This window comes from Vespa velutina, chromosome 2, assembly GCF_912470025.1.
Source record: "Vespa velutina chromosome 2, iVesVel2.1, whole genome shotgun sequence".
Taxonomy (NCBI): Eukaryota; Metazoa; Arthropoda; class Insecta; order Hymenoptera; family Vespidae; genus Vespa; species Vespa velutina.
This window is the reverse complement of record NC_062189.1, coordinates 2,562,720-2,589,472: the sequence shown is the minus strand read 5'-3', so window position 1 is coordinate 2,589,472 and position 26,753 is coordinate 2,562,720. Positions and strand designations below refer to the sequence as shown.

At 35.0% G+C, this 26,753-nt stretch overlaps 1 protein-coding gene and 1 long non-coding RNA gene across 5 annotated transcripts in view; one reads left to right on the top strand and one right to left on the bottom strand.

Moving 5' to 3' along the window:
* LOC124946418 (disintegrin and metalloproteinase domain-containing protein 10-like) overlaps positions 1-26,753 on the bottom strand; it is a 159,108-nt gene that overhangs the window by 7,798 nt on the left and 124,557 nt on the right. For all 4 annotated transcript variants that reach the window (XM_047487099.1, XM_047487100.1, XM_047487098.1 and 1 more), the window contains 6 exons: positions 25,810-25,994; positions 19,201-19,341; positions 14,375-14,499; positions 13,927-14,055; positions 10,867-11,035; positions 5,949-6,118 (listed from right to left, as the gene is read on the bottom strand). In XM_047487099.1, coding sequence (XP_047343055.1) covers positions 5,949-6,118; positions 10,867-11,035; positions 13,927-14,055; positions 14,375-14,499; positions 19,201-19,341; positions 25,810-25,994 — 919 coding nt within the window. The remainder of the gene's footprint in view (positions 1-5,948; positions 6,119-10,866; positions 11,036-13,926; positions 14,056-14,374; positions 14,500-19,200; positions 19,342-25,809; positions 25,995-26,753) is intronic.
* The window catches only part of LOC124946422, a 77,298-nt gene that overhangs the window by 9,483 nt on the left and 41,062 nt on the right, over positions 1-26,753 (top strand). Inside the window, exon 7 of the long non-coding RNA XR_007100052.1 lies at positions 290-460. This is a non-coding gene — a long non-coding RNA (uncharacterized LOC124946422). The remainder of the gene's footprint in view (positions 1-289; positions 461-26,753) is intronic.

Here is a 26,753-nt window from a genome sequence, read left to right as displayed (position 1 = left end):
TGAAATATTGAACTTTGGGAATGGAAAAAAAAAAAAAAAAAAAAAAAAAAAAGTAAAAAGTTCGTTTGATATTTAACTTTTGACTCGAACATTTTACGTTTTCATTGTCAGACGATTATTTCTTTCTTGCTTCTTTTTTTTTTTTTTTTTTTTTTTTTTTTTTATTATATTTTTTGTTCTTTTTCTTTTTTTGTTTTTGTTTTTTTTTTTCCTTTCTCTCTTCGAATTTATTCAGGAAACAATACGTACGTATGTACGTACGATGATTCATATTCAAATTTTCTTTCAGATAAATCCTCTCATCGTGGGCACGCGCGAGATATGTCGGAACATCACGAGCATCGCTTTTTTACTCGACAAAGCTTTGCGGAACTTTGTTAATGAGAGCAAACAGAAAATTCGGATTTGAAAAGGATGCTTTCAAAGGGTAGACTACCAGAAGGCTGTGGTTGGACTAATTGTGAGTTTGAGAACGTTACATAGAGTTTTTATTATACAACGATCTTTCATATATTCATCGTGTATGAAGCTTTGAAAGCTCTTCACGTTGGTTTGGTGGAATGATAAAGGATAGGGAGGAGGTAGAGTGGTAAATGCTAGTAGAACAAGTCGATATACGATATACATACATACATACATACATACATATATATATATATATATATATATGTATGTATATATAAAATAGATATAGATATAGATTGTACGTATTAGATGAAAAATAGGTAAAGCAGTATAAATGTATCGTTATCGTACACGACTTTTCACGGCTGAATTCCTTCACGATTTTGAATGTCAAATGCCAGTCGAATTTCTTGTATAAAAATCAAGTCGATTTTGCGTGCGAACGAGTACTAAAAGTAGAAAGAGAGAAAGAGGTAAAGAGAAAAAGAAAGAGAGAGAGAGAGAGAGAGAGAGAGAGAGAGAGAGAGAGAGAGAGAGAACATCCTCGTAGGAAATCGAAAAGTACATATGAGAATTCGTGGGTCAAATCGAAGCTCAATATCTATGTGTAAAAAGCGAAGAAATAAGTGGCTGCTACGGTCCGAGCTTTTTCCATCGACTCGTAAAATGTTTGTAAGTGTATGTAAAACATCCATAGATGTATATATCGGACACGTATATACATGAATATATACATAAGGGTAGCTTGACCCATGGCTAGAGGGAGTATTCGGAAGCGAGAATGGAATAAAGAACGCGATTTTGCCTTCGTCGTCATCATCGTAGCCGTATTCTGACTTCCAACCGATCTCAATTTCATTCTCACGCTGGACGGAACGCAATAACACGAGATAGTCGGACGAATCAATTTATCGAATTTCAATACAGGAGACAGTGTGGTGTGTATGGGTGATCGTAAGGAGGACATGCGGTACGACGATATAGCAGAAACGTTCGAGTTTGTCATTCGTGGATCGTCAACCTCAAGAATTCTTGAAATAAGTCGATGAGTTAATTTCACGTTCGTGAAATTTTCCCGATAATTCTCGCGACTGAAATTTATAATTCAGAAATATTTTCTTAATACGTCCCCTTCTTTTTTCTTTTCTTTCTTCTTCCTCCTCTTCTTCTTCTTCTACTTCTTTTTCTCTCTCTTTTTTTCTTTTTGTTTTCTCTTTTCTTTTTTTTTTTTTTTATTCTTTTTATTCATTTCTATTAATACATTAGAAATTAGAAATCATTGCGAATCATTTGATGTAAACACTTAAAGATTATCTAAATCTATATTTGGAATATAAACAACTTATATTCTTTTTTCCTTTCTTTTTCTTTTCCTTTTTTTTTTTTCTTTTCTTAAATCAATTTAAGATTTTTTATTTCTAATTTCAATATCTTCACGTTGAACATCACGCTTTTCGTTAATCGATAATACACGCTAGGTATTTATTTTCAGATATGGATTACAAGTGAACGGTGTTCAAAAAAAAAAAAAAAAAAAAAAAAAGAAAAAAAAGAAAATAGAAAAAAGAAAAGGAAGAAGAGGAAAAAAAAGGGGGGAAAGAAAAGAAGAAAAAGAAAAAAATAAAAAGGTATAGAAAAGTTAGGGAAAGTCGTAGATCGTGAAGCGTAACTGGCGAAATATAAAGCACCTCGCGCCTTTTTCCGGCATTCTTTCAGCCACGTTCGAGAGAAAAGAATGCGGAGGAAAGAATCGTTTCTCCTTCCTTTCTCTTTTTCTGTTTCTTTAGCAAAAGAAGGCTGTCTCGAAAGGGGGAACCCGTTCATTCGTCTACGTCCTTGCGTTCCAACGGATCTCTGCGTGTTTTGCATCCGGCACTTTTCTTCAGACTCTCACGATGCACCTAATGCATCGAGTTCCTACTTTCTCTCTCTCTCTCTCTCTCTCTCTCTCTCTCTTGAGTTAGATTCGATTTTCTTTTCCCTTCTTCTTCTTCTTTTTCTTCTTTTTCATCTTCGTCTTTCTCTATTCCCTTTTTTCTTTTTTTTTTCTTTTTTTTTCCTTCTTCGTCTGTCTCCAAGATCCTCTTTTATCTCGTTCCAACCAACGGATGTTTTCCTCTTGTTGGATTTTCCACATTCGTTTACCTCTCATTCCTCTATATCCATTCTCCAATCGTATTTCCTTTCGTAGATATGCAGACGTAGACAGCGAAAATATTTTCTTCCCGTTCGTTGAAAGCGTCTCGTCAGGTTTGTCTAACTCTCGTTAGATTCATTTCTTTACGAATGGATTGGAACAAATCTTGAGTACTTTTTTTGGAGAGAGAGAGAGAGAGAGAGAGAGAGAGAGAGAGAGAGAGAGAGTGAGGAAGAGATAAATAAATAGATAGATAAATAGATAGATAGATAGATAGATAGATAGAGATAGATAGATAGATAGAGAGAGAGAGAGAGAGAGAGAAAGAGAGACAGAGAAAGATGTAGAAAAAATAAATGTAAACTACTTGCCGGCAATTTAAAAATTCGTGTAAACGAGCAACCGGTATTTCCTACATTCTTTTTTGCTCTCTCTCTCTCTCTTTCTCTTTCAAGATCCATATGCGTTGAGCTTTTAAATTCATTACATTCAGAAGTGGGTTTTGCATGGTAAATTGAGATTAACAGAAGAAATAAGAGAGAGAAATGTATATATATATATATACACATATATGGTATATGGAGAGAGATATGTACACACACATATACATATATATATATATATATATATATATATCTAGAGAGAGAGAAAGAGAGAAAGCTCTTTAAATACTCGGTAATGAGCTCTCTCGCTTTTCCTATATCGTAACGACTCGTTGAATCGGTACTCGTCGTTGGATTAATTCCAACGAACTTTAGAGCAGCAAGCCGACGGTAGTGGTTCCACGCGAGAATCACCACCACCGCAAGTATACTGGCCCGAGAGGTTGTATCTAGGAGAAGAGGAAGAGGAAGAGGAAGAGGAAAAGGAAGAGGAACAGGGAGAGAAGGAGAAGAAGGCAGAGGAGATTTTGCTGTATACACGTATATACGTAGGTAGATATGTACGAAAACTCGAAAGCTCTCGACGTTTGTTTGCTTTCGTTTGGCAGTTAGTCAGAGAAATGTCTCTTGATGGGCAGAAAATTTCATTAACATTTTCTTCCCTTCATATTCTTTATCGATCGATAGTCATTAAGCCAATATACTTTTGTCTTCGATTTTCCGTATGTATATATTCGAGCGTTTTAACGTGCATTTGTTGAAAACTATATGCTCTCAGTAAATTTAAAAGAAAAGATCAATTCTTTATACGATGGAGTTCGGAAATATTTCCATTTACTTGAATTACAAAGTGGCGAAGATTAATTGTTTTATCTCGTTCCACGTTAACGAAGTATATCTCCTTTTCTATCTTGATAGGAATCACCTCGATTCTCCTTTGATTAATTATTCCCATTTTCTGGGATACCGCTAGCCGCGAACAACGCGACGTTACCGACAACTACGACGATCATGTTGAAGACTGACGTTCGAAAATTAGATCTTCACCACTTCTCTCTCTCTCTCTCTCTCTTTATCTATCTATCTATCTATCTATCTATCTATCTATCTTTCGCTCTTTCGATCCTCTCATAAACGTCTTGATTTCATCTTCCAATCGTTTGTAGACATTTCACTTTTATTGCCGGAAAGAAATGAGATTTTAATTTAATCAGTCATGTTTATATACTTTTCAATAATATTTAAATTTTATCGATTCTATTATTTCATTTTATTACCACCGTATGTAATAAAATATTTGACAGATGTGATCGTTAAAAATGTTTCTAATCGTGCTACGTTACAACAGGTTCGTTAAAATTTGCACGTTCTTCACTTAACTTATCGCGCTTTATTATCATTGGCTCGCTCTATTCGTAGCGGAATAAAGCAGAGAGAGAGAGAGAGAGAGAGAGAGAGAGAGAGAGAGAGAGAGAGAGAGTGAGAGAGAGAATGCAATAATTTAAATGCCATTCTCTTCGTGGGTGCTCTGTTAATAACGAATGATCTCGAAAATGGTGTTCCGTTTTTCGCTTGGTTTAACGAGAACCGTTGAATTTTTCCAGTTGTATTTAATTTCGCGTGAAGGGAATTTCTCACCCTTCAGTACTGCTACTGCCGCTGCTTCTTTGAATATTCGCGTTGATTTTACATATAAGAGACCTTGTACTACTATGTTGAGAGAGATATTCATATATACGTATACAGAGAGATAGAGAGAGATAGAGAGAGATAGAGAGAGTGAGAGAATGAGTTTGTGAACGGACGTACGGTAAAGTTCACCGCGAAGTGCATGGCGAATTAGTGCATAAATTAGGATCGTGTGAAAGCACCATTCTCTATCCCATAAGATCAGAAGGAGGGAAGATAGCTGTTACGACGTTAAGGGATCCCTTACTCATTATCGGTGGCTCGTCGAATACGCGTTTAATTATCCATTGCATACCAGCGAAATATCGAACTTTACTTTAGTTTCCAAACAAATGATAATTATTTGATTATGATTCGGAGTTTATCTCTGTATGTGAAATATAGATTTTGAAGATAGAAATATATAGTATATAGATAAGAAAGGATTATCGAAGAAACCATTTATAAAAATTAAATCTCATCGAAATTTCTAACATTTCTTCATTATTTATCATTTAGCTTTTTGAGAGTTTGCCGATATATCGTTAAATATAAATCCCTTTTGATTTGAACGATTCTTTTTATTTATATATAAAAATAGTTCACATTCTTCTTGAACGATAGAGCCTTTATTTTTCTTGGTGAACTCGCATGAAGTAAAAGTAAAAAGAGTAAAAAAAAAGAAGAAGAACAAGAAGAAGAAGGAGAAGGAGGAGTAATCAATGGGAAGGCAAAAAACGTCAGTACACGAGTTACGTCAAATTTACGAAGAGAACTAATTAGAGAGAAAGAGAGTCCGTTCGCTCGTCCCATTTATAAAAGGGAAGTAAGATCGATCGAAATTTTATTTTTAGTTTAAAGTGATCGAAAAGTCGTCGACCGAAATGAAACGCATCAAACGCATTAAACTTTATTCGGATAATGGAAACAAAATAATTACATTTAAAATTCCGCGCATACATTCACGTATATAGATCAATATAAAACGTGATTTCTATTGAAATCGTATACTCGCTAATTTTACAACTGAGCAAAACTTTTCAGTCAATCCAAGCATGAACGAGCTATTCTATTCATGTTTTCTTCTTCCTCTTTCCCCCTCCCCCACCCCCTTTCCCTCCCCTTCTTTCAAATTCCGTTAATCATACGATCTCAATTTCAAGCGTACGCGAGAAAATTTTTACAGTGAATTTTTGAAATTATTAAAACGATGATTTTTATTAGAGAATATATACGAGATATCTGATAGAAAATAAGATGAGAGATTCTAAGAACACGCATATAATGATCGTTCATCGATGGAACGAACGTTTCTCAAGGGTCAACAAATGGAGCATGTGAGAAGGGTTACTCACCTGACTGGGACTGCAAACTGCGCCATCGGCAAGGCGACAAGGTATCTCATGAGGGACATGATGGAGCCGTTGAGGGTGGCAACAAGGATCATTGCAGTCCTCCTCCCATCCACAATCGCACTCCTCACCCTCTTCCACCACGCCGTTTCCGCAAATGGCCGACTGAGGCTCTGTGGGATCATCGATTATCGAGAGCAACGTTACCATCTACATCGTCTAAGTTTTCGTTCAAATAGAGGGAAAAGGGGAAACGGGAGAGAGAGAGAGAGAGAGAGAAAGATAATGATGGTGTCCCGAATCGTCTGATAAGCGTCGATAGTAGTAAGAAAGTAAGCAAGCAAGCAAGAGAGAAAGAGAGAAAGAGATAGAAAATTTACTTCCCATTTTCTCGTTCTACTTCACTATCTTTCAAGATCGTTCTCGAAGTTGTTATTCACGAAAGAGTCGTTTGCCAGCTATGGACTTGGAACAATGGGCAAAATTATCGACGGTTATCTCTTTTGGTTTTTCTTCTTATTCTTTCTTTCTCCTTTTCCCTCTCACCCTTTTTCCTTCTCCTCATAACCCCACTCCCCCCCTCCATCTCCACCCCTTTTCTCTCCCTTTCATTCTCTTCGTTTTATATTTTCTTGCATTTGAAAAATTTGTTCACGTCGGTAGCATTTATTTTCCGAAGAATCGTGGTCCTCCTCCATAACGTAATTTTCGATGCCTGAACGATAATTAACCAACCCAGTCAATCCCTTTTCGTCCCTATTCCCGGATCGCCATTCTCCACCCCCAACCCCACCCTCCCAACCTTCTGTCCCCGTTTCCGCCCATCTCCCACCATCACTGGCGAGTTCTGCCTTGTGTTCATGTCGCGTCGCCGTGCCTCCTTTGTCCGATAACGAGTGATTGTTCCTCGGGGGATCGAAGCGAGCGGAAGAAAACGATGAGTTTGACAGGTTAATCGCGCGTTAGGTACTGCCTTTAGGAAAGGGAAAGGTAGAAAAAAAAGAGAGAGAGAGAGAAAGAAAGAAAGAGAGAGAGAGAGAGAGAGAGAGAGAGAGAGAAAGAGTGAGAAGAAAAAAAAATCGTCGGAAAGAAAATCTCGTGCGCATTAAAGCAAATGAGATGTAATAAAGGTTAATCAGATCTTCGTCGGCAGTTTTAATGAAATTCTCAGGTTTAATGAAGCTCGACGCTCGAATATAACCTTCCTCGTGGTTTAATGAAATTAATGTTAATTCCGTGTTTTACGCCTTTTACGAATGTTTGGTCTTACACGGTTTCCTTCTTTTTTTTTTTTTTTTTTTTTTTTTTTTTTTCTTTCTTTTTTATGAAAAGAGAGAGAGAATGAGAGAGAGAGAGAGAGGGTGTTTTAAAACTGACCACTCTTAATTTATGATGTTTTCTTGGACAATGAACGTTTCGCAATTTAAATGTATTATTCATTATAATTACGAACCTTTAAACAATTAATTAAAATTCTCAAGTGAAGAATATAAAAAAAATTGCAAAACATAAATTTAAGGATATTATAGGATAATTCATTCTTATCGGGCAGTATTGATAGAAACTCAAAAATACGTGTGTAACGTTCGAAGATTTCTTAATTTCTTATAAATGAATTTAACGATTAAAAATGTAAACAGAGTTAAACTCATTAAGGTATTATTTATATTTTTCCAAAACGTCATCATAAACTTTATCTTTTAAGAATCTTTTACATTTAGATAATTTTACTGATCATAACGTTAAAAGTTTTAACTCCATCTTCGCTCCCTTTATTAGAGGAGGGATTTGGTTACTCTCAGTGGTATCGATATGAGTAACGTGACCCTTAGTTTGGAAAGGATAGAGGGGAGAGAGAGAGAGAGAGAGAGAGAGAGAGAGAGAGAGAGAGAGAGAGAGAGAGAGAGAGAGAGAGAGAGAGAGAGAGAGAGAGAGAGAGAGAGAGAGAGAGAGTTAGACTGTGACCCACAGGTCAGTCTATATGTGTGTGCGCGCGCGCGCTTATGTATGTGTTTTTCATCAGTTTTGTTTGCAGTTCTTATTCCATATAGGACTCAGAACTATACTACATTCGGAATTAAAGTAATTTGCAACTCACGACTCAGAACTCGGAACTCAGTATAACATTATCACTTTTCGGGACTTCATGTACTTGTAACTTGTACCATTGTATCATTTGTTGTTTGCCGAGACCTTACAACTTTCGATAATAAATAGTTAAGTTAACGAGAGGACTTAGAACTTTTTTGCCGTTAAATCGTGCTAAGACTCCGAGTTCGTGAATTTGTCGAATGCCAAATAAAGAGAGAGAGAGAGAGAGAGAGAGAGAGAGAGAGAGAGAGAAAGAGAAAAAGATCGTCAAATTTCAGATTGAAAATTGTAATTAGTATACACGTTCCAATGATATATTTATTATTTGCGCATACAAATATTTATATCTACATAAATAAGTATGCAAATAAATAAATAAATAAATAAATAAATAAATAAATAAATAACGGCTACGTTGGATATTCATAGAGATGTACTTACATATACATGAACGTAAATGTAAATATTATTTGTATAAAATCTGATCAAACGTTACGTTTATGCGTACGTATATATATATTACCGAAGAGAAATATGATACTACTTTAAAGATTTTCGTAATAAATCGAGGAATTTGCAATAGAATTTCCTCCGACAGGGGCTTAGTCCGATTTTGTTTGAGTCTCTGCAACCCGAGGATGAATTCCTCTTTACGTCTCCGTGGCCAAAGTAATGTGAGATTGTAAAAGGCACGGTAGGCACGTCGACTATGCGCTCTACGCAACGCACAGCCCCTTTTTCGCAGAGATACACGTAGGATTCGTTGGGGAATTTCGTACTTTGAAGCCTCTTTGCAACGGCAATTCAACGATTTCCTCTCCCCTAGATTGTTACATTGTTTCATCAAAAGTCTTTAACTGTAGTAGTGAAATTGATTCGAATTATCCGAATCCTTTGTCATTCTTTCTTTCTCTCTTTCTCTCTCTATCTCTCTCTCTCTCTCTCTTTATACAGAATCTGTTAACAATAAATTTATGAAACTCTTCAATATGACTGATTTTAAATTTCACACTTGATCTAAATATTAGTTCGTGCTTATCCAAAAAAAAAAAAAAAAGAAAAAGAAAATTGTAATATTATTTATATCGTTATAATTATATTAAGTATAATTTATACTATATAATCCCTTATAATACGAATTTTTTTCGTCTTATCTATGAGAAAATTATAGATAAAACGTGATAGCTATAATATTACTTGTATCTACTGGTATAATTATATTATTATACTGAAGTATGATTTGTACTTAAAAAAGAAAAAAAAAAAAAAAAGAAAAAGGAGAAATATTAAAATCTAGTATATATGAAGAGTTCGTCATTATAAAATGAAAGATAATTTAAAGGTATTTAAACAGATATTTAAACGTGTTACTTTAAAATTGTATGACGTCGTATCCGAATGAAAGTTACAAAAATCATAGATATTACTTTTATATAATTTATCATGACTTTTGCTAAAGGGTTTCCATTAAAAATAGATGTACAATTAATCCTCATAAATTTAATGTTATATATAGATCATACAAATGAAACGATATAATTTATTAAACAAGCTTTTCCCTCTCTCTCTTCTTCAATCTTCCAATAAATTATTCCAACGAATTGATACGACGAAGATTAATTTCCAAGGAATTAATGATTTTTATTCGAAAGTGAAAGATACGAAGGAGAAAAAAAACGCACAAAAAAAAAAAAAAAAAAAAAAAAGAATAAAAAAGAGAACAAAAAAATTCTTAATTCGTTCGGAAAAGAGAGAAGACAGGGAAGTATGCTCGATTTCTTCTTTCATTTTCACGCCAAGGTCACTCAACAGTCCATTATACGCGTCTTTGTCAAAATTAATCGAATGTACCGATTAGAAGAGCAATTTGACTGGGTAGACTCTCCCACTCGACTCTCTGACGTGCGACTCCGTTTTAATTGAATTCCAAGCTCCCTCATCCCCCACTCCCTCAACCCCGTAACCCCCTAGTACCTCCTTTACAATCTCCATTGCATCGTCAATTCGCCATACTCGAACCCTCAACCGTCTCACCGTTGTCGTCCTTTTCTACTAGCGTAGAATGCGTCGTCCTAAAAGCTTTTGCCTAGAAAATAGACGAGCTTTTCTCTCTGTTTGTCACTCGAAGGGACTCTGTCCGTCTGTAAAAGACCACCTGTATCTCTCCTAGTCGTTTCGAATTGCTTTTGAAACTGTTGTTCGTTCTCTCTCCCGTTCCACTCTCAAGTTTATCGTCGAGCGTTAAAAAACGGTTTCATTTAATCCACTTGAAAAACCATCACCGATGACATTCTCTCTGTTTCTCTCTCTCTCTCTCTTTCCTTTTTTTTTCTTTTTTCTTTTTCTCAGGGAATTTTTATCCATTCTTACAAAATCGTTTTGCAAAAGTGTTTAATTTATCTTAAATTAAGGTCAAGTAATCAACCACGATAATAATAATAATAACAATAATAATAATAATAATAATAATAATAATAATAATAATAATAGCAACAACAATAACTGACGTTAATATTTTGCAAAGTTACAAAGATAGTTAGGATTGTTAGAACGAGATTGCGTTATACTCACCGAGTATAATAATTGTCGGTAGGATAGCGAAATTACTGCTAAGATATATATATATATATATATATATATATATATATATATATATATTCCTACGTATACAGACTCTCTTAAATAAGTTGACTACGGTTTCTTGGCGTATTCGGGACACCGAAAACGTTCGTTCGAAGTACTGTGTATATTCCTTTCGTAATATAACAAGGAAAGGACGAGAGACGAATACTGGAGGGATAATTGAAATCTTGAAACTTATTCTACTCACCAGCGAAACATCCTTTTGATGAACGAGCCTTGGCATTTAAGACAGGGTTTATGGAGACGAGACTGCACGGACTGAATCGATTGTTGTTCCGCTTGTCGCCACTCGTAGCCCTTGCGAACATTATGAAATTCCCATCCTCTCCGCCTGGTGAGCACTCGTCCGGATCATGCTGTGTGTATATACGTATATATATATATATATGTGTATGTATGTATGTGTGTGTATGTGTGTGTGTGCGTGCGTTTGTGAAAGAAGATGGTTGAAAAGCGTTTTCTGAACTCGTCCAAACTCTACGACCATTTTCTCTATCTCTCTCTCTCTCTCTCTCTCTCTCTCTCTCTCCCTCTCTTTCTCTCTTGGATTCTTTCTTTCTCTTTCTGACACATTCATATATACCTACACACAGTACAGAAATGGTCGTAAAGTAGGGAACACTCATTTACGAAGGACCTAAACGCATTTGTACCTGTACCGCGGCCGAATGGAAGTAACGGATGATAACGTTGCAACAAATGCGTCTTCTAAAGTTACCTTAAGGACTTCATTTACGGTCCCGATTTCGTTGGGAGTGTATACACCCTCGGTTAAAAGTTTTCGAGCAGAACTTTAAAGATTTTCAGATAGAGATAAGGATAGGAAAAGAAAGGGGAAAAGAGAGAGAGAGAGAGAGAGAGAGAGAGAGAGAAGGGAAAAAGTGAAAAAGAGAAAGGGACGACCGTATCGGCGTGATTGATTCCATTTCCGTTACTTCCATTACGAATTTCACCAACAGAAAATGGCTACAGTATGTATATATATATATATACATATATATATATATCCTTCTTAATACATATTTGCAATTATATAAGGATATTCGAAAGTTTTTATCGAGATAATCTATATCTTATATAAACTTTCGTAAGTTCTTCTTTTTCAAATTTACATTATCCTTTTATTATTTGAAATAGATAGATCACATAGAAAACAATCATACGTATTTTTCAAAAGTATATTATTATTACTAAAAAAACTAATTATAAACTTCATGTATTATTTATAATCTAAACGTTATAAGAGAAAAAGAAAAGGTAAAACAGAAGCAAAAGGAAGGAAGGAAAAGGAACAAAAAAAGAAAGAAAGAAAGAAAGAAAGAAAGAAAGAAAGAAAGAAATTTAAGTTGAACGTCGAGAAAATATCTCGCGATTTTCCATCGGGATATACGAATAAGAAAATCGTAGAATGTATAAGAAGAAGGTAGAGGAATGAAGTAGAAGTAGTAGAAGAAGAAGAAGAAGAAGAAGAAGAAGAAGCAGAAGAAGAAAAAGAAGTAGAGGAAGAAGAAGGATTGGAAAGTCTCTTCTTCCTTTGCGTACGAAATCGCAATACAATGCGCGAAGGACGTCACGCGCATGAACGAGCACGGGATCGTATTCGGAATTGAATTTCGTCGCCACGAGGAAATCACCTTTCCCGCTGCTTTTTCGTTCTCTCGAAAGGAGATGGGGAGTGGGTAGGTGAATGTGGGGGAGGGAAAAGGAAGGAAGGAAGGAAGGAAGGAAGGAAGGAAGGGAGGGAGGAAGGGACTGGAAGAAGGACGTGGAGATTGTAGGAAAAGGAGGTAAGGAAAGGAATAGACGGAAGAGAAAACGGAAGAGAACGTAGAAGACATTTCATTCCCATGGGGAGAATCACTCGATGTGTTTTAGTTCTACTTTCTTTTGTCCTTTTTTTCTTTCCTCCTTCTTCGTTCCTCAGAAAACGCGGCCTTTGATCGTCTAAGGTCGACCCTGGCCGATAGTGTCCCTTTATTGCATTCCCGAAAAGAAAAAGAATTAGGAAGTTCGATGAATTGAGATTAGACCGAGGAATCGTTGACTTTACTACTTGCTGGAAGAGAGTTCGTTTTGAAGGAAAAAAAAAAAAAAAAAAAAAAAAAAAAAAGAAAAAAGAACAAAAAAAAAAAAAAGAAGAAAAAAGAAAAGAAAAGTAAATCGTCGCGACAAGTTTACCCTCTTCGATTTTTACGATTTATCGTTTCGTAAAGAAGGTAAGATCGAAGATAAATTAAAGGTAAAAGAGAGAAAGAAAGGAAAGGACAAAAGGGTTGGAGAAGGGATTGAATGAGATGGAAAGGGAAGAGAAGGGAAAGGGAAGGGACATCGTCGATTTTATTCGTCGTCCTCCGTAGATAGTAACGACTTTAAATCCAACAGGAGTCAGCATTTTCGGATATTTTACGAGAGATCCCGATGGGAAGTGACGCCTTTCACGGGGTGATTCGATTTGACGCTGCCAGGGAAATATTCCTCGAGGGGCTTACGACGATAGAAAATATACGAAGAGATATAAGTAGACGGTAGTAGTAGTAGTAGTAGTAGTAGTAGTAGTAGTAGTAGTAGTAGTAGTAGAAGGAGAAGGAGGAAGAGGAGGAGGGGGAGGAGGAAGAGGAGGAGGAGGAAAAAAAGAAGAAAGAGAGTTTGGGCGGATGGGTGAGGGGAATAAGATGATGGGTAACAGTAATAGGTTATTCGAGATCTTTCCTTTCTTTTCTTTTCTTTTCTTTTCTTTTCTTTTCTTTTCTTTTCTTTTCGTTTTTTCTTCTCATTATGATGTAAGAAAGGACTCATGGATTTTCAGTTAGTAGGTTCTTGAAATTCTTGCGTGACGTCACTTCTCTCCCTCATGGCTCTCTCATGTTCAAACATCGGCCGATTAGTAGGAAAGTTTGCGAGCTTGTTGTGTGGTCTCCTTTGGTATAAGTGGAGCATAGATGAGGGAAGAAGAGGGCGTAGATTCGCTTTCTAGTTGGAATTCGTGATGAGAGAAGAGGGTGCGAGAAGCACATGGGGATATGTAGGTAAGGGGGAGGGGGATGAAAACAGCGTGATGCACACATCTCGTGCCTGAGCTTTTACACGCACGTATGAACGCTCGTGTCGTTGTCGTTGTGTCGTAGTCATCGTCGTCGTAGTCGTCGTAGTCGTCGTAGTCGTTGTTTTCGTCGTTGTTGTTATCGTCGTTGTCGTTGTCAAGTACCAACGGGAGACAATGTTAGAGACAACGCTCTTGTAAACTTACAGGAGATCCAAAATTGTGGCCGATCTCGTGTGCGAGGGTAACGTGAGAAACCGTCGGTGGTACGTGCTTCCCGTAGTTGAGTAGGGTGATTATGCCAGTGTTGAGAGATTTCATGCTACCTCTATAATGCTGCAATGAAAAAATAAATGTGGCCTTTTTATTATTATTATTATTATTATAATTATTTTTACTTTTTTTTTCCTCAATTTTCTTTTTTTTCTCTCTTTGTTTTTATTATTATTATTATTATTATTATTATTATTATTATTATTATTATTATTAACAATTACCATGCCGAGTTGTTAGATATAAATAGTAAGCGCATAAAATGGTATATTATGCGATAAAAGTGAAAGTAGTAAAATTTATTTTCTTTTCTTTTTCTTTTTCTTCTTTTTCTTTTTTTTTTTCTTTTTCTTTCTTTCTTTCAAGTATACAAAATAAATACCCCATTTTTCTCGCAAACTCCACCTGCGTTCTTGAGATCACCTGTCCAAGCGAGGCCCAGCGTACCCTTTTCGAAATCACGATAGGTAAACATGTAGGAAAGACAAAATGCGTCGTAATCTTCTTCTGTAAAACACATGAAAAAATAGTCGTAAAGTTAGAGCTGAAAAATATGGCCGGGGGAAATCATATTTATTGTGTCTTTTGTTCTTTCTTGTTCTTCTATTTTTTTTTTTCTTTTTTTTTTCTTTTTTTTTTTTTTTTTTTTTTTTTCTTTTACTCCTTTTCTTTTGTACTTTTTTCAAAACATTTTTTCTGTAGGATAAACGTTTGACGCAGTTTGACTCTAAAGAATTTTACTTCGAGTACTTTTATCGGATTAACTTGATTTATAATTCCTATCTAACGTGAAAGCAGTTCGGATTAATAATAGATTCTACACATTTACGAGGGGATCGGTAATAGTTAATAATGAATGATGTTACTTTCAGTGGAAAAAGATAAAGCAGATAGTTATACATAGACATATAAATGGATAAATAGATGGATGGATGGATGGATGGATGGATGGATAGATAGATAGATAGATAGATAGATAGATAGATATATAAAAATAAAAAATGAATAGGTTAGAGATCGTACGTGTTTTCCTATTCTTCTTGTTTTTTTTTCTTTTCCTTTTCTTTTTCTTTCTTTTTTTTTTCTTTTTTTGTGTTTTTTTTTTTTTTTTTTCGTAAACCTTCCATGGACGCACATGAATGCGCATTGATCCACCGACACCGCACAAAGAGAAGGGGAAATTTGTAACTCGTAGAGAGGAAATTTGTAACTCGTAACTCTGTATGCGTGTATTAAGCTTTCGAGGAATTAAATTACAGGACATTCTTAGCATTTTGATTTATTATATAGATATAAGTTGATTTATCGTATGGATACAGGCTGATTACATCGTATTAAACTTGACTATAATGTTGATTAAACGATTTAAACGTTATATTTTATCGTACAAGTCTCATCTCGAACATCTCGAAATCTCATTTTGACACTTTCGTGCAGAAAGAGAGAAAGAGAGAGAGAGAGAGAGAGAGAGAGAGAGAGAGAGAAAAAGAAAAATAAGTCAAATTCTATACGAAAATGAATTTCAAATGCTGCTCTCCGTTCGGCCAAAGTTCAGGGCCATAATCATGAGTGGTCCTTATCGTAGGGCAAAGTGTATGCTCCCCATTGTGCAACCGACTACTTGATCGGTGAACTCGATGAAGCCGAGTATTATACCCTAGTCTTGGTCAGGGTACACATTATGTTTGCCAATATTACCTGTTTCGAATTGCCGACGGCAGAGATTTGACCGCCATCGGCCATTGTGTCACGAAATCGGGAATGATTATGACGACCCGTTATAACGTTATATGAATCTTTATCACGATAAATGTGTATATTATATATTTCTACATTATATACGATCCATGGGATATTCTTCTATTTAATTGAATAAAAGAAGAAAAAAAAAAAGAAGAAGAAGAAGAAAAGGAATATTCTTTCTCCTTTCTTCTTTCCTCATTTATTTCTTCGTTCACTTATTTTTTTTTCTTTAAAAAAAAAAAAAAAAAAAAAAAAAAAAAAAAAAAAAAAAAAAAAAAAAAAAAAGAGACAAAGTATTTTATATCTCTTTCGATTATTTACCTTTTTCATATTCATTGTCGTCGTCAGCCTGATATATTTATCATAGATTTTTTTATGTTTATCTCGATCGAAAATTCTATGATGATGATTTCGATCTATACTATCATCCGCCCCATTAGAAAATCTTGGACGATAATTCAAGCACATCTTCCGAGGTCACGTAGTAATAGTAATGATGGTAGTAACATTGGCGAAATATGATATTATGGCGTGTACTACACTTTGTGGAGTGAAAGGAGTCAGAAGAGAGCTTTTGATGAGAGAGAGTGAGAGAGAGAGAAGGAGAGAGGGAGAGAGAGAGAGAGAGGGAGAGAGATGCTGTTAGGTTTCGTCATCGTTACACGAACGAATCGAATTACATTAACACGATACTCTTATTAGTTCGGATTACAACTGTACTCGGTTTTATTATTATTTTCTTTCTCTTTTCCTTTATATAGTATACATATATATATATATATATATATATATATATATATATTTCTTTTTATCTCAACGTTCGGTCGTTTTTTTTTTTTCCTCCGACTCTTCAAAGCTTCTCTCATATACCCCGAGTTCTCGAGTTTCACGCTGAAGGGAAATAGAGATAAGAGAGAATAGAAAAGTAGATCAGTACCGCGTACAATTTTTTCCGAGGAGATCTCATTTCATTCGTCGTGACTATGTTAATAACCGACTGTAAGCTTTTGAATTTGTCAATTAATTTATACGTCTGTATGTATACACAAAAATGACATTATTTTTCATTTTCTTTTTTTCCTATTAAAAATCCTCTTTTCTTTTTTTTCTTTTTTTTCTTTTTTTTTTTTTTTTTTTTTTTTAAATATATTTCTATTACTTTGGAGAAGATTGAAAATAGACAGGAAGTCATTCGATATTTCATTCTAATTGTCATTTAATTGACAATGTCAGAAAGAGAGAGAGAGAGAGAGAGAGAGAGAGAGAGAGAGAGAGAGAGACAAAGATATTCTCATACAATCTCATTTAAGTATTCATTTATTGCGATCTCTCTCTCTCTCTCTTTCTCTCTCTCTCTCTTTCTATCTGTCTGTCTCTCTTTATCTTCTTTTCTTTCTTTCATCATGACGTAACTAGTATCTCCATCTCTTCGTTCATCTTCATGCGTGAAGAGAATTTTTGTCGCGGGTTTCAGGGATATTGCCGTCGAACGACATTTACGGAAATGGCTCGAAGGCATTCGCAACGATTTATGGAACTTCGTATTCTATTGACATTCTTTTCTCTCTCTCTCGCTCGCTCGCTCGTTCTCTCTTTCTCCCTTTATCTCGTCGTTCATTTCTTTGTAACGAGAAAACGTACTTACTTACTTACTTACTTACTTACTTACTTACTTACTTACTGACTTACTTACTTACGCGTATCGATCTGCTTTTCTTGTGCGAGGCTTCTAGCCCGTTCGAATCGTGTTAATAAGATTATGATCCTAAAGTTTCAGTCAGTTGATGCCGCGCGATAAGAGTCTCACGATTAAAATCGGAATCGTTAATCATGATTTTGGGTTGGCTTTGTTCATCGAAGAAAAAAAAAAGGAAGAAAGGGAAAAAAAGAAACGAAAGAAGGCAAAAAAGAAGAAGTGGAAGAAGAAGAAAAAAAAAAAAAAGAAAAAGGAAAAGAAGAAAGAAAAAAACAAGAAAAAGAAATCGTTTTTCAACGAGTTAAGACTTAAGTCCTTTTTACGACTCGGATCTTTGAATGTATTCTCGAACAGATAAAATTATATATATATATATATTTAGATCGAGAGACGAATATTATCCCTTAAAAACATGATACTTCTTTCATATTGAACTTTATCGACTGAAGGGATGAAAGAGAAAGTGTATTCAAAAGTAGTCAAGTAAACGTGTATAAAAAGTTAGAGAAAGGTAAGGGAAGGTTAAAGGGAAGGGTCGAGTAAAACGATGAATGAATGAATAAGAGAGAGTGGGAGGGAGAGAGAGAGAGGGAGAGAGAGAGAGAGAGAAAAAGAGAGATAGAAAGAAAAGAGAAAATGGGTACTTATACGAAGCGATATAAAAACGAACGCTTTTATCTCTTCCCTTTAGAACATTTCCATAGCGTACTCAATGACACCTATCTTTTTTTTCTTCCTTCATGTAATCCAATATTCACTCTCTCTCTCTCTCTCTCTCTCTCTCTCTCTTTCTCTCTCTTTCTCTCTCTCTCTCTTTCTCTCTTTCTCTGTATCTTTTTTTTTTATATATATATATATATAATATATACTTCGCAGCGCTAATTAAAGGTACGATTAATTAACGAATGACGAGCTAGATAAAAGATTCTCTTCGAAGTGGATTCAAGTGGGTACCAACGTTAGTGTTCATTTTATTAAAAATAAAAATTTTTTAACGTATAACAACATAACGTGTATGATTTTAAATATTCGACTTAATCGTAATCAAGTGTACTGAAGAACAACGAATGAAAGTACATATGTACATATATACATAGACGTAATAATTTTCATGCGATGTCCATTCTTCCGTAAAATCTAATGGTTTCTACTATCGATCGATCGTTATGTACCTCCTAAATTCCATTATATTCTACTGGAATTGAAGTTAGAGACGTGTACCGTATGTACATATATTGAATGTAAAGAGACGAGGACTAGCTTATGCATAGTTCAAAAGTCACGCTCGAGTTAAACGAATTAGTGACATATTAAGGGAAAGGAGAACACACAGAGAGAGAGAGAGAGAGAGAGAGAGAGAGAGAGAGAGAGAGAGTCATATGTAAATAACTTCTTTGAACGTTTCTCAAACATACGGAAGTAATGCGATCGTTTTGAAAAAAAAAAAAAAGAAAAAAGAAAAAAAAAGGAAAAAGAAGAAAAAAAGAACTCATCGTAATTATAACTCGACTAATTTTTCGATTTTACGTACGTATTGAATTTCTTTTTTCTTCTTTTCTTTTTCCTATCAACTCCCGCTCCCCCCCTACAAACCCTACATAGAAATAGTTCGGAGAGAAATGAAAAAAGAAAAAAGAAAAAAGAAAAAAAAAGAGAAAAAAAGAAAGAAAAAAAAAATAGGAGAACGTTAATGGAATATCGGAGAAAATTAAAAAGTAAGCTAAAAGAAGGGAAATGAATGAAAAATAAATAGATAATAGTTCACTCACCGGAAAATAGCTCGAGGAATTCCTCGACTCCGTAGTCACCCGTAAATCTATAGGATGGATCATGCAATGCTTCCTCTCCGTGAACCTTAACGCGTTTTATCATAAAACTGATATTGTCCGGTTGTCCATCCTGATTAAAATCTGCAAAGAATATTTAAACTTAAAACGTACATATTTTAAATACATTTTATCTACTTTTCAATTTATTCTTATATTTATTATCTACTTTTACAGATGAATGACATTGGAGTTAATAATTATTGGTTTTTATTCGTAAACGAACGACCAAAGGAATTATGAGAGAAAGATCGTCAAATATTCGGTATAATTTAATTTCTATTTTTCCAACCTTTATTTTTCATATTCTCGCGAACAGAAAGATAACGGAATTTATTTATTAGCAAAAGTGAGAGAGAGAGGGAGAGAGGGAAAAATAATATTTATCATTTTGTTTTTCCTCTACTTTTATTACTATTATTATTATTAACCCTTTCTCTTTTTCTTAAGGGAAATATACTTTTACGTTCTGCGTTAGCGTGAGATTAAAAATAGGAATTGAAAATTGCCAGACTTTCTACGTAAATGTTCTTTGTTTCTCAAATGTGACGTTTTTCTCGTTCGTGTTGTTTCATTTATCCCCTTGTCTCTCTCTCTTTCTCTCTCTCTCTTTCTCTATCTTTCTTTCTTAACGTGTGAATGGCATTCGTTGGAGTGATCAGTAGTCGGTGGTGTATGCGGGAAAAAGAAATGGAATGGAGAAGAGAAAAACTTCGCTTCATTTTATCGAACGAAAAACATCGTTCGCATTGTTCTCTTACGAATGGTGTGAGTATACAATATGTCTATGTCTGTCTCTCTCTCTCTCTCTCTCTCTCTCTCTGTGTGTATTACGTATATATGTGCGTTTATGTGTATGGAGTCGTGGATAGGAGGAACTGGTATGTGCTTATCGAACGTCGAAAAATAGAGGTTCGTTGTTAGCCGATGAACCGTGCGATTATTGTACTGGCTTGGTAATTCTTTTCCATCCACTTCCTGACCAGAGAGAGAGAGAGAGAGAGAGAGAGAGAGAGAGAGAGAGAGAGAGAGAGAGAGAGAGAGAGAGAGATAGATAGAAATGTGTTACACAAAAGGCAACGAGACGCGATAAAATCGTATAGGTTTCGAATACGCATCTCAATCGTTGAAACGAATTGATTGGCTCGACTACTCGACGGTAACATTGAATGTTTGAAAATAAAAATATCGATATAAAAAGTACAAAAAGTTTTTCAATAATGAATATGTATGTATCTACGATGAGGAAAATCAGTGAAAATTTTTTCTCTTCCTCTCTCTCTCTCTCTCTCTTTCTCTCTTTTCCTATTTTTCTCTCTTTCGGTATATAAATTCAAAGTCGACAGCCGATAAGAAGAAAGAGAAAGGAGAAATAGAGGGAAGCAGAGAGAATCGAGGCAAATAATTTTCGGGAAACTAGTCTTGCTTCCTTCGAGCCAACCAGCCAGCCAACCAACCAGCCAACCAGCCAGCCAGCCAGCCAGCCAACCAGCCAACCAGCCAACCAACCAGCCAACCAACCAGTCAACCAACCAACCAACCAACCAGCCAACCAACTAGCCAGCCAGTCAACCACCAACCAGCCAGCCAGCCAGCCAGCCAAGCAACCAACTAACCAGCCAGCCAGCTAATGGGTAGGGGGGAAGGGGGGTACTGGTTGGTATATCTTTTCGAGAGGATGGCACTTCGCGTGGCGAGAAGCATTTAATCAGACCTTCTCCTCCCTCTTCGTTCGAAGAAATACAAATCGAAAATGGAAAAACGGTCAGACGTCACGCGAGAATCTCTCTTCGCTTTCAACCGAAAATCAACGAGAATTGTGAGTAGGGGAAAGGGCCAGGAGGATGTACGCCCCGAAAAGCGATTATTATCCTGACTCTTTCGTTTCCACTTTCTCTCTCTCTCTCTCTCTCTCTCTCTCTCTCTCTTTCTCTCTCTCTCTCTCGCTTTGGCTTTTAACCAATTCGATTGCTTCTCAAGCAGCACCTTCTTTCTCATTGGAAATTTTTCTTATTTCTTCTCTCTCTCTCTCTCTTTTTTCTTACATATATATATATATATATATATATATATATATATATTTCTTTTCTTTTTTATATTAACTATACTTATTCCGTGAAACAGGATAAGCCATTACGTGATAAAGTTATCGAATCTAAGTGTACGTATTTTAATTCGTTCATTCCGTACAATATTACATTCCATTTTAATATCACGTTGCAATAGAAAACAGAAAGTAAAGAGTAAGAAATTTTTTTTTTATTTTTATTTCTTTTTTTATTTTTTTTTTTTTTTTTTTTTTTTAGCACTAACGCAATCCTCTCTCTAAAAGGAACTTAACTGTTTCAAGGAGTTTACCAAAACGAATAACGTGATATTTTGGTTAGTCTCGCGAGGTATGGGCTTCACGTTTCACCTCATCAATCCTTTCGTGGATCTTGGAAAGCGTTATGCGAGTCGACGACGTCTTCCTAATTAGTACTTAAGTCCATCATTTCCCGTAACTCGATGTATGTAATATTAATCAGCTTTGCTTCGTCAACTTACGGTTGGATAGACGGTATATGTTTGCGGTCTTGTCATCGTCCTTTTAACGACGAGGCTCGTATAACGTTAACGATAATAATAACAATAACAACAACAACAACAAAAAAAAAAAAAGAAGAAAAAGAAGAAGAAACAAACGATCGCTTTTTATCTTTTTCTCATGTGTTATAATTCAAACTTAATTTACTTCCATGGTTTCGTTATGATGCCGATCATTAATTATGCTGTCTTCCTTACTCGTATCTCTTTACTCACATATCTCATTTCCTTGACATAACTTACGAATATCGATTCTAACCTCGAATGGTCCTACTATGCAGTTTATGATCGTAAACTCTCTCTCTCTCTCTCTCTCTCTCTTTCTATTTCATAATAGACCACAAATTCCTAGAAGATGAATTACGAATTTCGATTAAACCTTCGAATATTTCTTCAATGGTTCTCTTAACGATGATAATATTAATAATAGTATTGACCGCGGAACAATAACAATCTTGAGGGGATAATAATAATAATAATAATAATAATAATAATAATAATAATAATAATAAAAAGAAAATAATAAATAATAAAAAATAATAATAATAATAATAATAATAATAATAATAATAATAGTAATAACAATAATAAAATTAACGATTAAACTTTTACATTTGGGAATATGTGAGGATTATAATAAGAGCACAAGAGGAAGAATTAGATGATGGTGGTTTGATTAACGGGTATAAAATAGCTAGGGAGTGGTGAGGTGGGTGGATGGAGGGGCGGTCGATGAGGAGATACGAGTCTAACACAACCGAGCCGATCTTTTCTGCCGAAAACGAGAAAGAAGATAAGCTGTGAGAGAAGGTGAGGTAAATGCTAATATGTATAATAAAAAAGAGAGAAAAAAAGAAAGAGAGAAAAAAAGAAAGAGAGAGAGAGAGAGAGAGAGAGAGAGAGAAAGGAAAAAAAAAGAGAGAGAGAAAATAAAATGATCGTATCTGGGAGATAAAAAAAAAAACAAAACAAAACAAAAAAAATATTTATTCAAATCGCACAGAGTCGACTCGATATGAGATGATTAACGCTTGGAAACCACCAGTTTTGCGCATGATACGAAATTTTTATCCGATCCTCCCTCCCCTCCCCCACCCCCATCCCTCTTCTCCGCCCCTCTTGAAGTTAACGCACGTGTATATATATATATATATATATATATATATATATATATATATAATAGTACACATACACAGTTATAGTGATAACACCGATATCTTTGCTTAGCCAGGGGGGACATTAAAACATTCATACATATTCATATATACCGCGTTAGTCCAAATATATTTCATAGGCATAAGAAGTAATGGATAAAAGGGTCTGATAATTCAACGATCCTGCTCTCCAAAGGTGGGTGGTTTTTAGAGAAAGAGAGAGAGAGAAAGAGAGAGAGAGAGAGAGAGATAAATAGAGAGATAGAGAGAGAAGGGAAGCGATAATCGGGCCGACTATCGTCGTTCCGTAATCTCGGTTGGCGCCGGCGGCATATTCGTTAGAAGCCCGGAAACTTTGGCGGAAAACGAGCTTTATCCTTGGCGATCGCACGACGGAAGGAACTAAATAGAGAAAGAGAGAGAAAGGGAATTAGAGAAAGAAAGAGAGAGAGAGAGAGAGAGAGAGAGATAGAGAGAGAAAGGGAGAGAGAGAGATAGGGAATTCTAAGTAATGCACTGCCCTCGCCGCACGCCGGTACGTGCGGTCACGCCACGTTAAACACGTCTCAGTCACGAGATGCAAATATTTGCCCGTTGTTACTGCAGGTGGTGCGCAGTGCTCAACCGGTTCTGTCGTATCTGCGAATATACAAAGCGCTACAACACCGAAATCGTTCCCCGTTCTACTCTCTTCTCTTTTTCTTTCTCTTTCTCTTTCTCTTCTTTCTCTCAATTCTTTTTTTGCCTTCTTCTACCTTGTTTAATTGAAATTCTTCCTTTCTTTTCATATACATGTATATATATATATATCCTTCATGTGGAAACTTCACGAATTCATCCGATATTACATTTCGTCTCTTTCATGTCGTTGGATAAATGAATTTTATTGGAAAATAATATTTATATCGATTTTAACAACGTACGTGTTTAGATTTAGATCGGAGTTTTCTTCTTCGTTAGAGGCACACGTGTCCAATGCGTGTCTCTATGTCATTCATTATTTTGTTTCTTTTCTCTTCACCACCCTCCCCCCACCCTTTTTTTTTCTTTCTCCTTTTTTTTTTTTTTTCCTATCGTCAATCTATTCCTTTTTATATCGAAAGTTCCAATTCAGTATTGGTCGAGTCCAATTTTAGTACCTAGGTGATAATTGTTATTTAATATATGTATAGTTAGTTATTCTTTCTTTTTTTTTTTTCCTTTTTTTTCTTTTTTTTTTTTTCTTCTTTCTTCTTTTTGCAAGATAACATTTGTCGATAATATATTACATAGTTAAATTAATACAGTTAAGAGTATGTTATAACGACGTACTTTTTGATAATTCCTTTTGTACAGAACGTTATCAAAAATTTTGACATGAAATCTTGACATTTAAGGAATGACATAATTTTAGAAAATGTTTTATAATAAAATAGATCGTACGAAGAAACTTTTGTATTACGATGAACGACGAACATTAGTAATGTTAGTAGTGAATTTTCATTGATACTTTTAATATTAATTATTAACTTACAGATATACATATCATTTTATTTTTATTATTATTATCTATTGTAACATTATTAAAAGGAATAGCGTGAAATTTAGTTTTGTTTTAGTTCGATGATTTCGTTGTAATAGAAATGTTTTGAATTGCGTTAAATCCTTACAATATGAGTGGTTTGTTTTTCTTTTTTTCTTTTTTTTTTTTTTTTTTTTTTAATATTCACTTTTTTATTTTTCAAAAGGACACGTCAAATTATAATTATGTATCCATGTATCGTTCTTCGTTATTCATCAAATAATATTTTATTCCTGATACATGAATATTTCACATAATAAGAAGGTTTTATTCGTAATATCTTTTTCACGTATTATTTTCCATATCAATAATTAAATAATTATCAATAATTTATTATTGAATAATAATTATTTTTAACAAATAATTATAATATTGAATGTATAAGAAAAGTATTGTATGAATAGAATTAAATCCAATGGCAAAGATAATCATCTATGATATTTTACGAAGAGTAAGAAAGGTATATAAATTTCATTACAGTTACAAATTTGCTTGGCAAACCATCAAGGGAATTAATTTTGTTCGATCGAATACCGGTGACGGCCCGTGAACATAGAAAAATGAGGAAAAGGAGAAGGTCGCGAGAAAGAGAATAAGAGAGAAAGAGAAATAAAGAGCAAAAGAGAGAGAGAGAGAGAGAGAGAGAGACAGACTGTAGAGATCGTAGCGATGGAAAGTGTGGAACATTCATTTCCTTCGATATACCGTCGATCGCCGAAAGCAGAAAGTTAGTTTAACCGGAGAGGGCCCCGTCGAAAGTTTTAATTGGTTTGCGAAGTTATTACGCCTGGAATGAGACAGAAGACGCGCACTCGTTAGGTCCACCGAAGAAACTCGCATTGACTTCGACGGCGAGAGTGAAGGGCGGACGGAGGAAAGTTTTCGATTCGTTTTCTCTTCTGTCTTATTGTCAGCTGCGTCGGCAAATAATGCGTTCTCTTATTTACAACGACGAGTACGATTAAACTTCTATTCGTTAAAATCAAATAAGAGAGAGAGAGAGAGAGAGAGAGAGAGAGAGAGAGAGAGAGAGAGAGAGAAGATATGGGATTCCAATAAATGATTAGCTGTCGATATCGAAGTGTTCATTCGCTTTTTAATTCATCATCGATCCTGTCGAAAATACGTTTTTATAGAGGCGGAGGAAGGGGGTGGTGGTGGAAGAACAAAAAAAAAAAAAAAAAGAAAAAAAAGAAAAAAAAAGGAAGAAAAAGAAAAATATTGAGAACAATGAAAATAGATATTGCTTACCTGTGTGTCTGTAGATTGAATTTACACGTTGTACATGACGAGTCATCACTTCTATACACGCCTCTTCCGATTTGTAATGTTCGAAGAACGTATGATCCGCTTGGAGATACAACATGCAAGTAGTCTTCTTTGGATCGATTGACGTTCTCTTCCTTAAGATCCGTGAATATCTCTCTCTGTACAATCTAAAGAAACAGTGAGAAGAAGTGTGAGAGAGAGAGAGAGAGAGAGAGAGAGACAGGACAAGAAAAGTTCATCGTCGTCCCTTTAATAAAAGGAGAAATTCCAAACGCGAACTCCTTTAATATAAATTCATCGTGCATCTCGAGCGAATTATCCGCGCAATGATTTCGTTTCTCCTTTTTCATCTCTAGGCAGGACAAAGGAATCGTAAATGCCGGAAGTTTAATTTGCCAGAAACTCCAGTGAGAAATATCAAGTCGACTGTGTGCTTAGAAAAGGACAGAGTGTATACATGTGTGTACGTGTGTGTGTGTGTAAGAGAGAGAGAGAGAGAGAGAGAGAGCAAGGAAAAAAGAATTAATGAATGAATGAATGGAAGTTAATTGTCATTGTATATAATTTTAAGATGAGAATTTATAATCTCGATGAAAGTTTGAGTTATTCTATTATTATAATGTACTTGTAAACTATATATATTTAAATATAAATGTATATATTTTATAAATATATAATATTATAGATGTATAAAATATATATATATATATATATATATATATATATTTATATATATAATATTGTCTTATTTGTGTAATAGTTTATATCTCTTCGTGTGAAATGAAAAAGGATATAAAATTGGAAGATTTTCTTCCACGTTGAAATCGATGAACCTGTCGGAGGCATTCATTCTCGATCTTTCGATCTCTCGATCTCTCGATCTCTCGATCTCTCGACATCGGTTTTACTTTCTCGTTGACGGGATA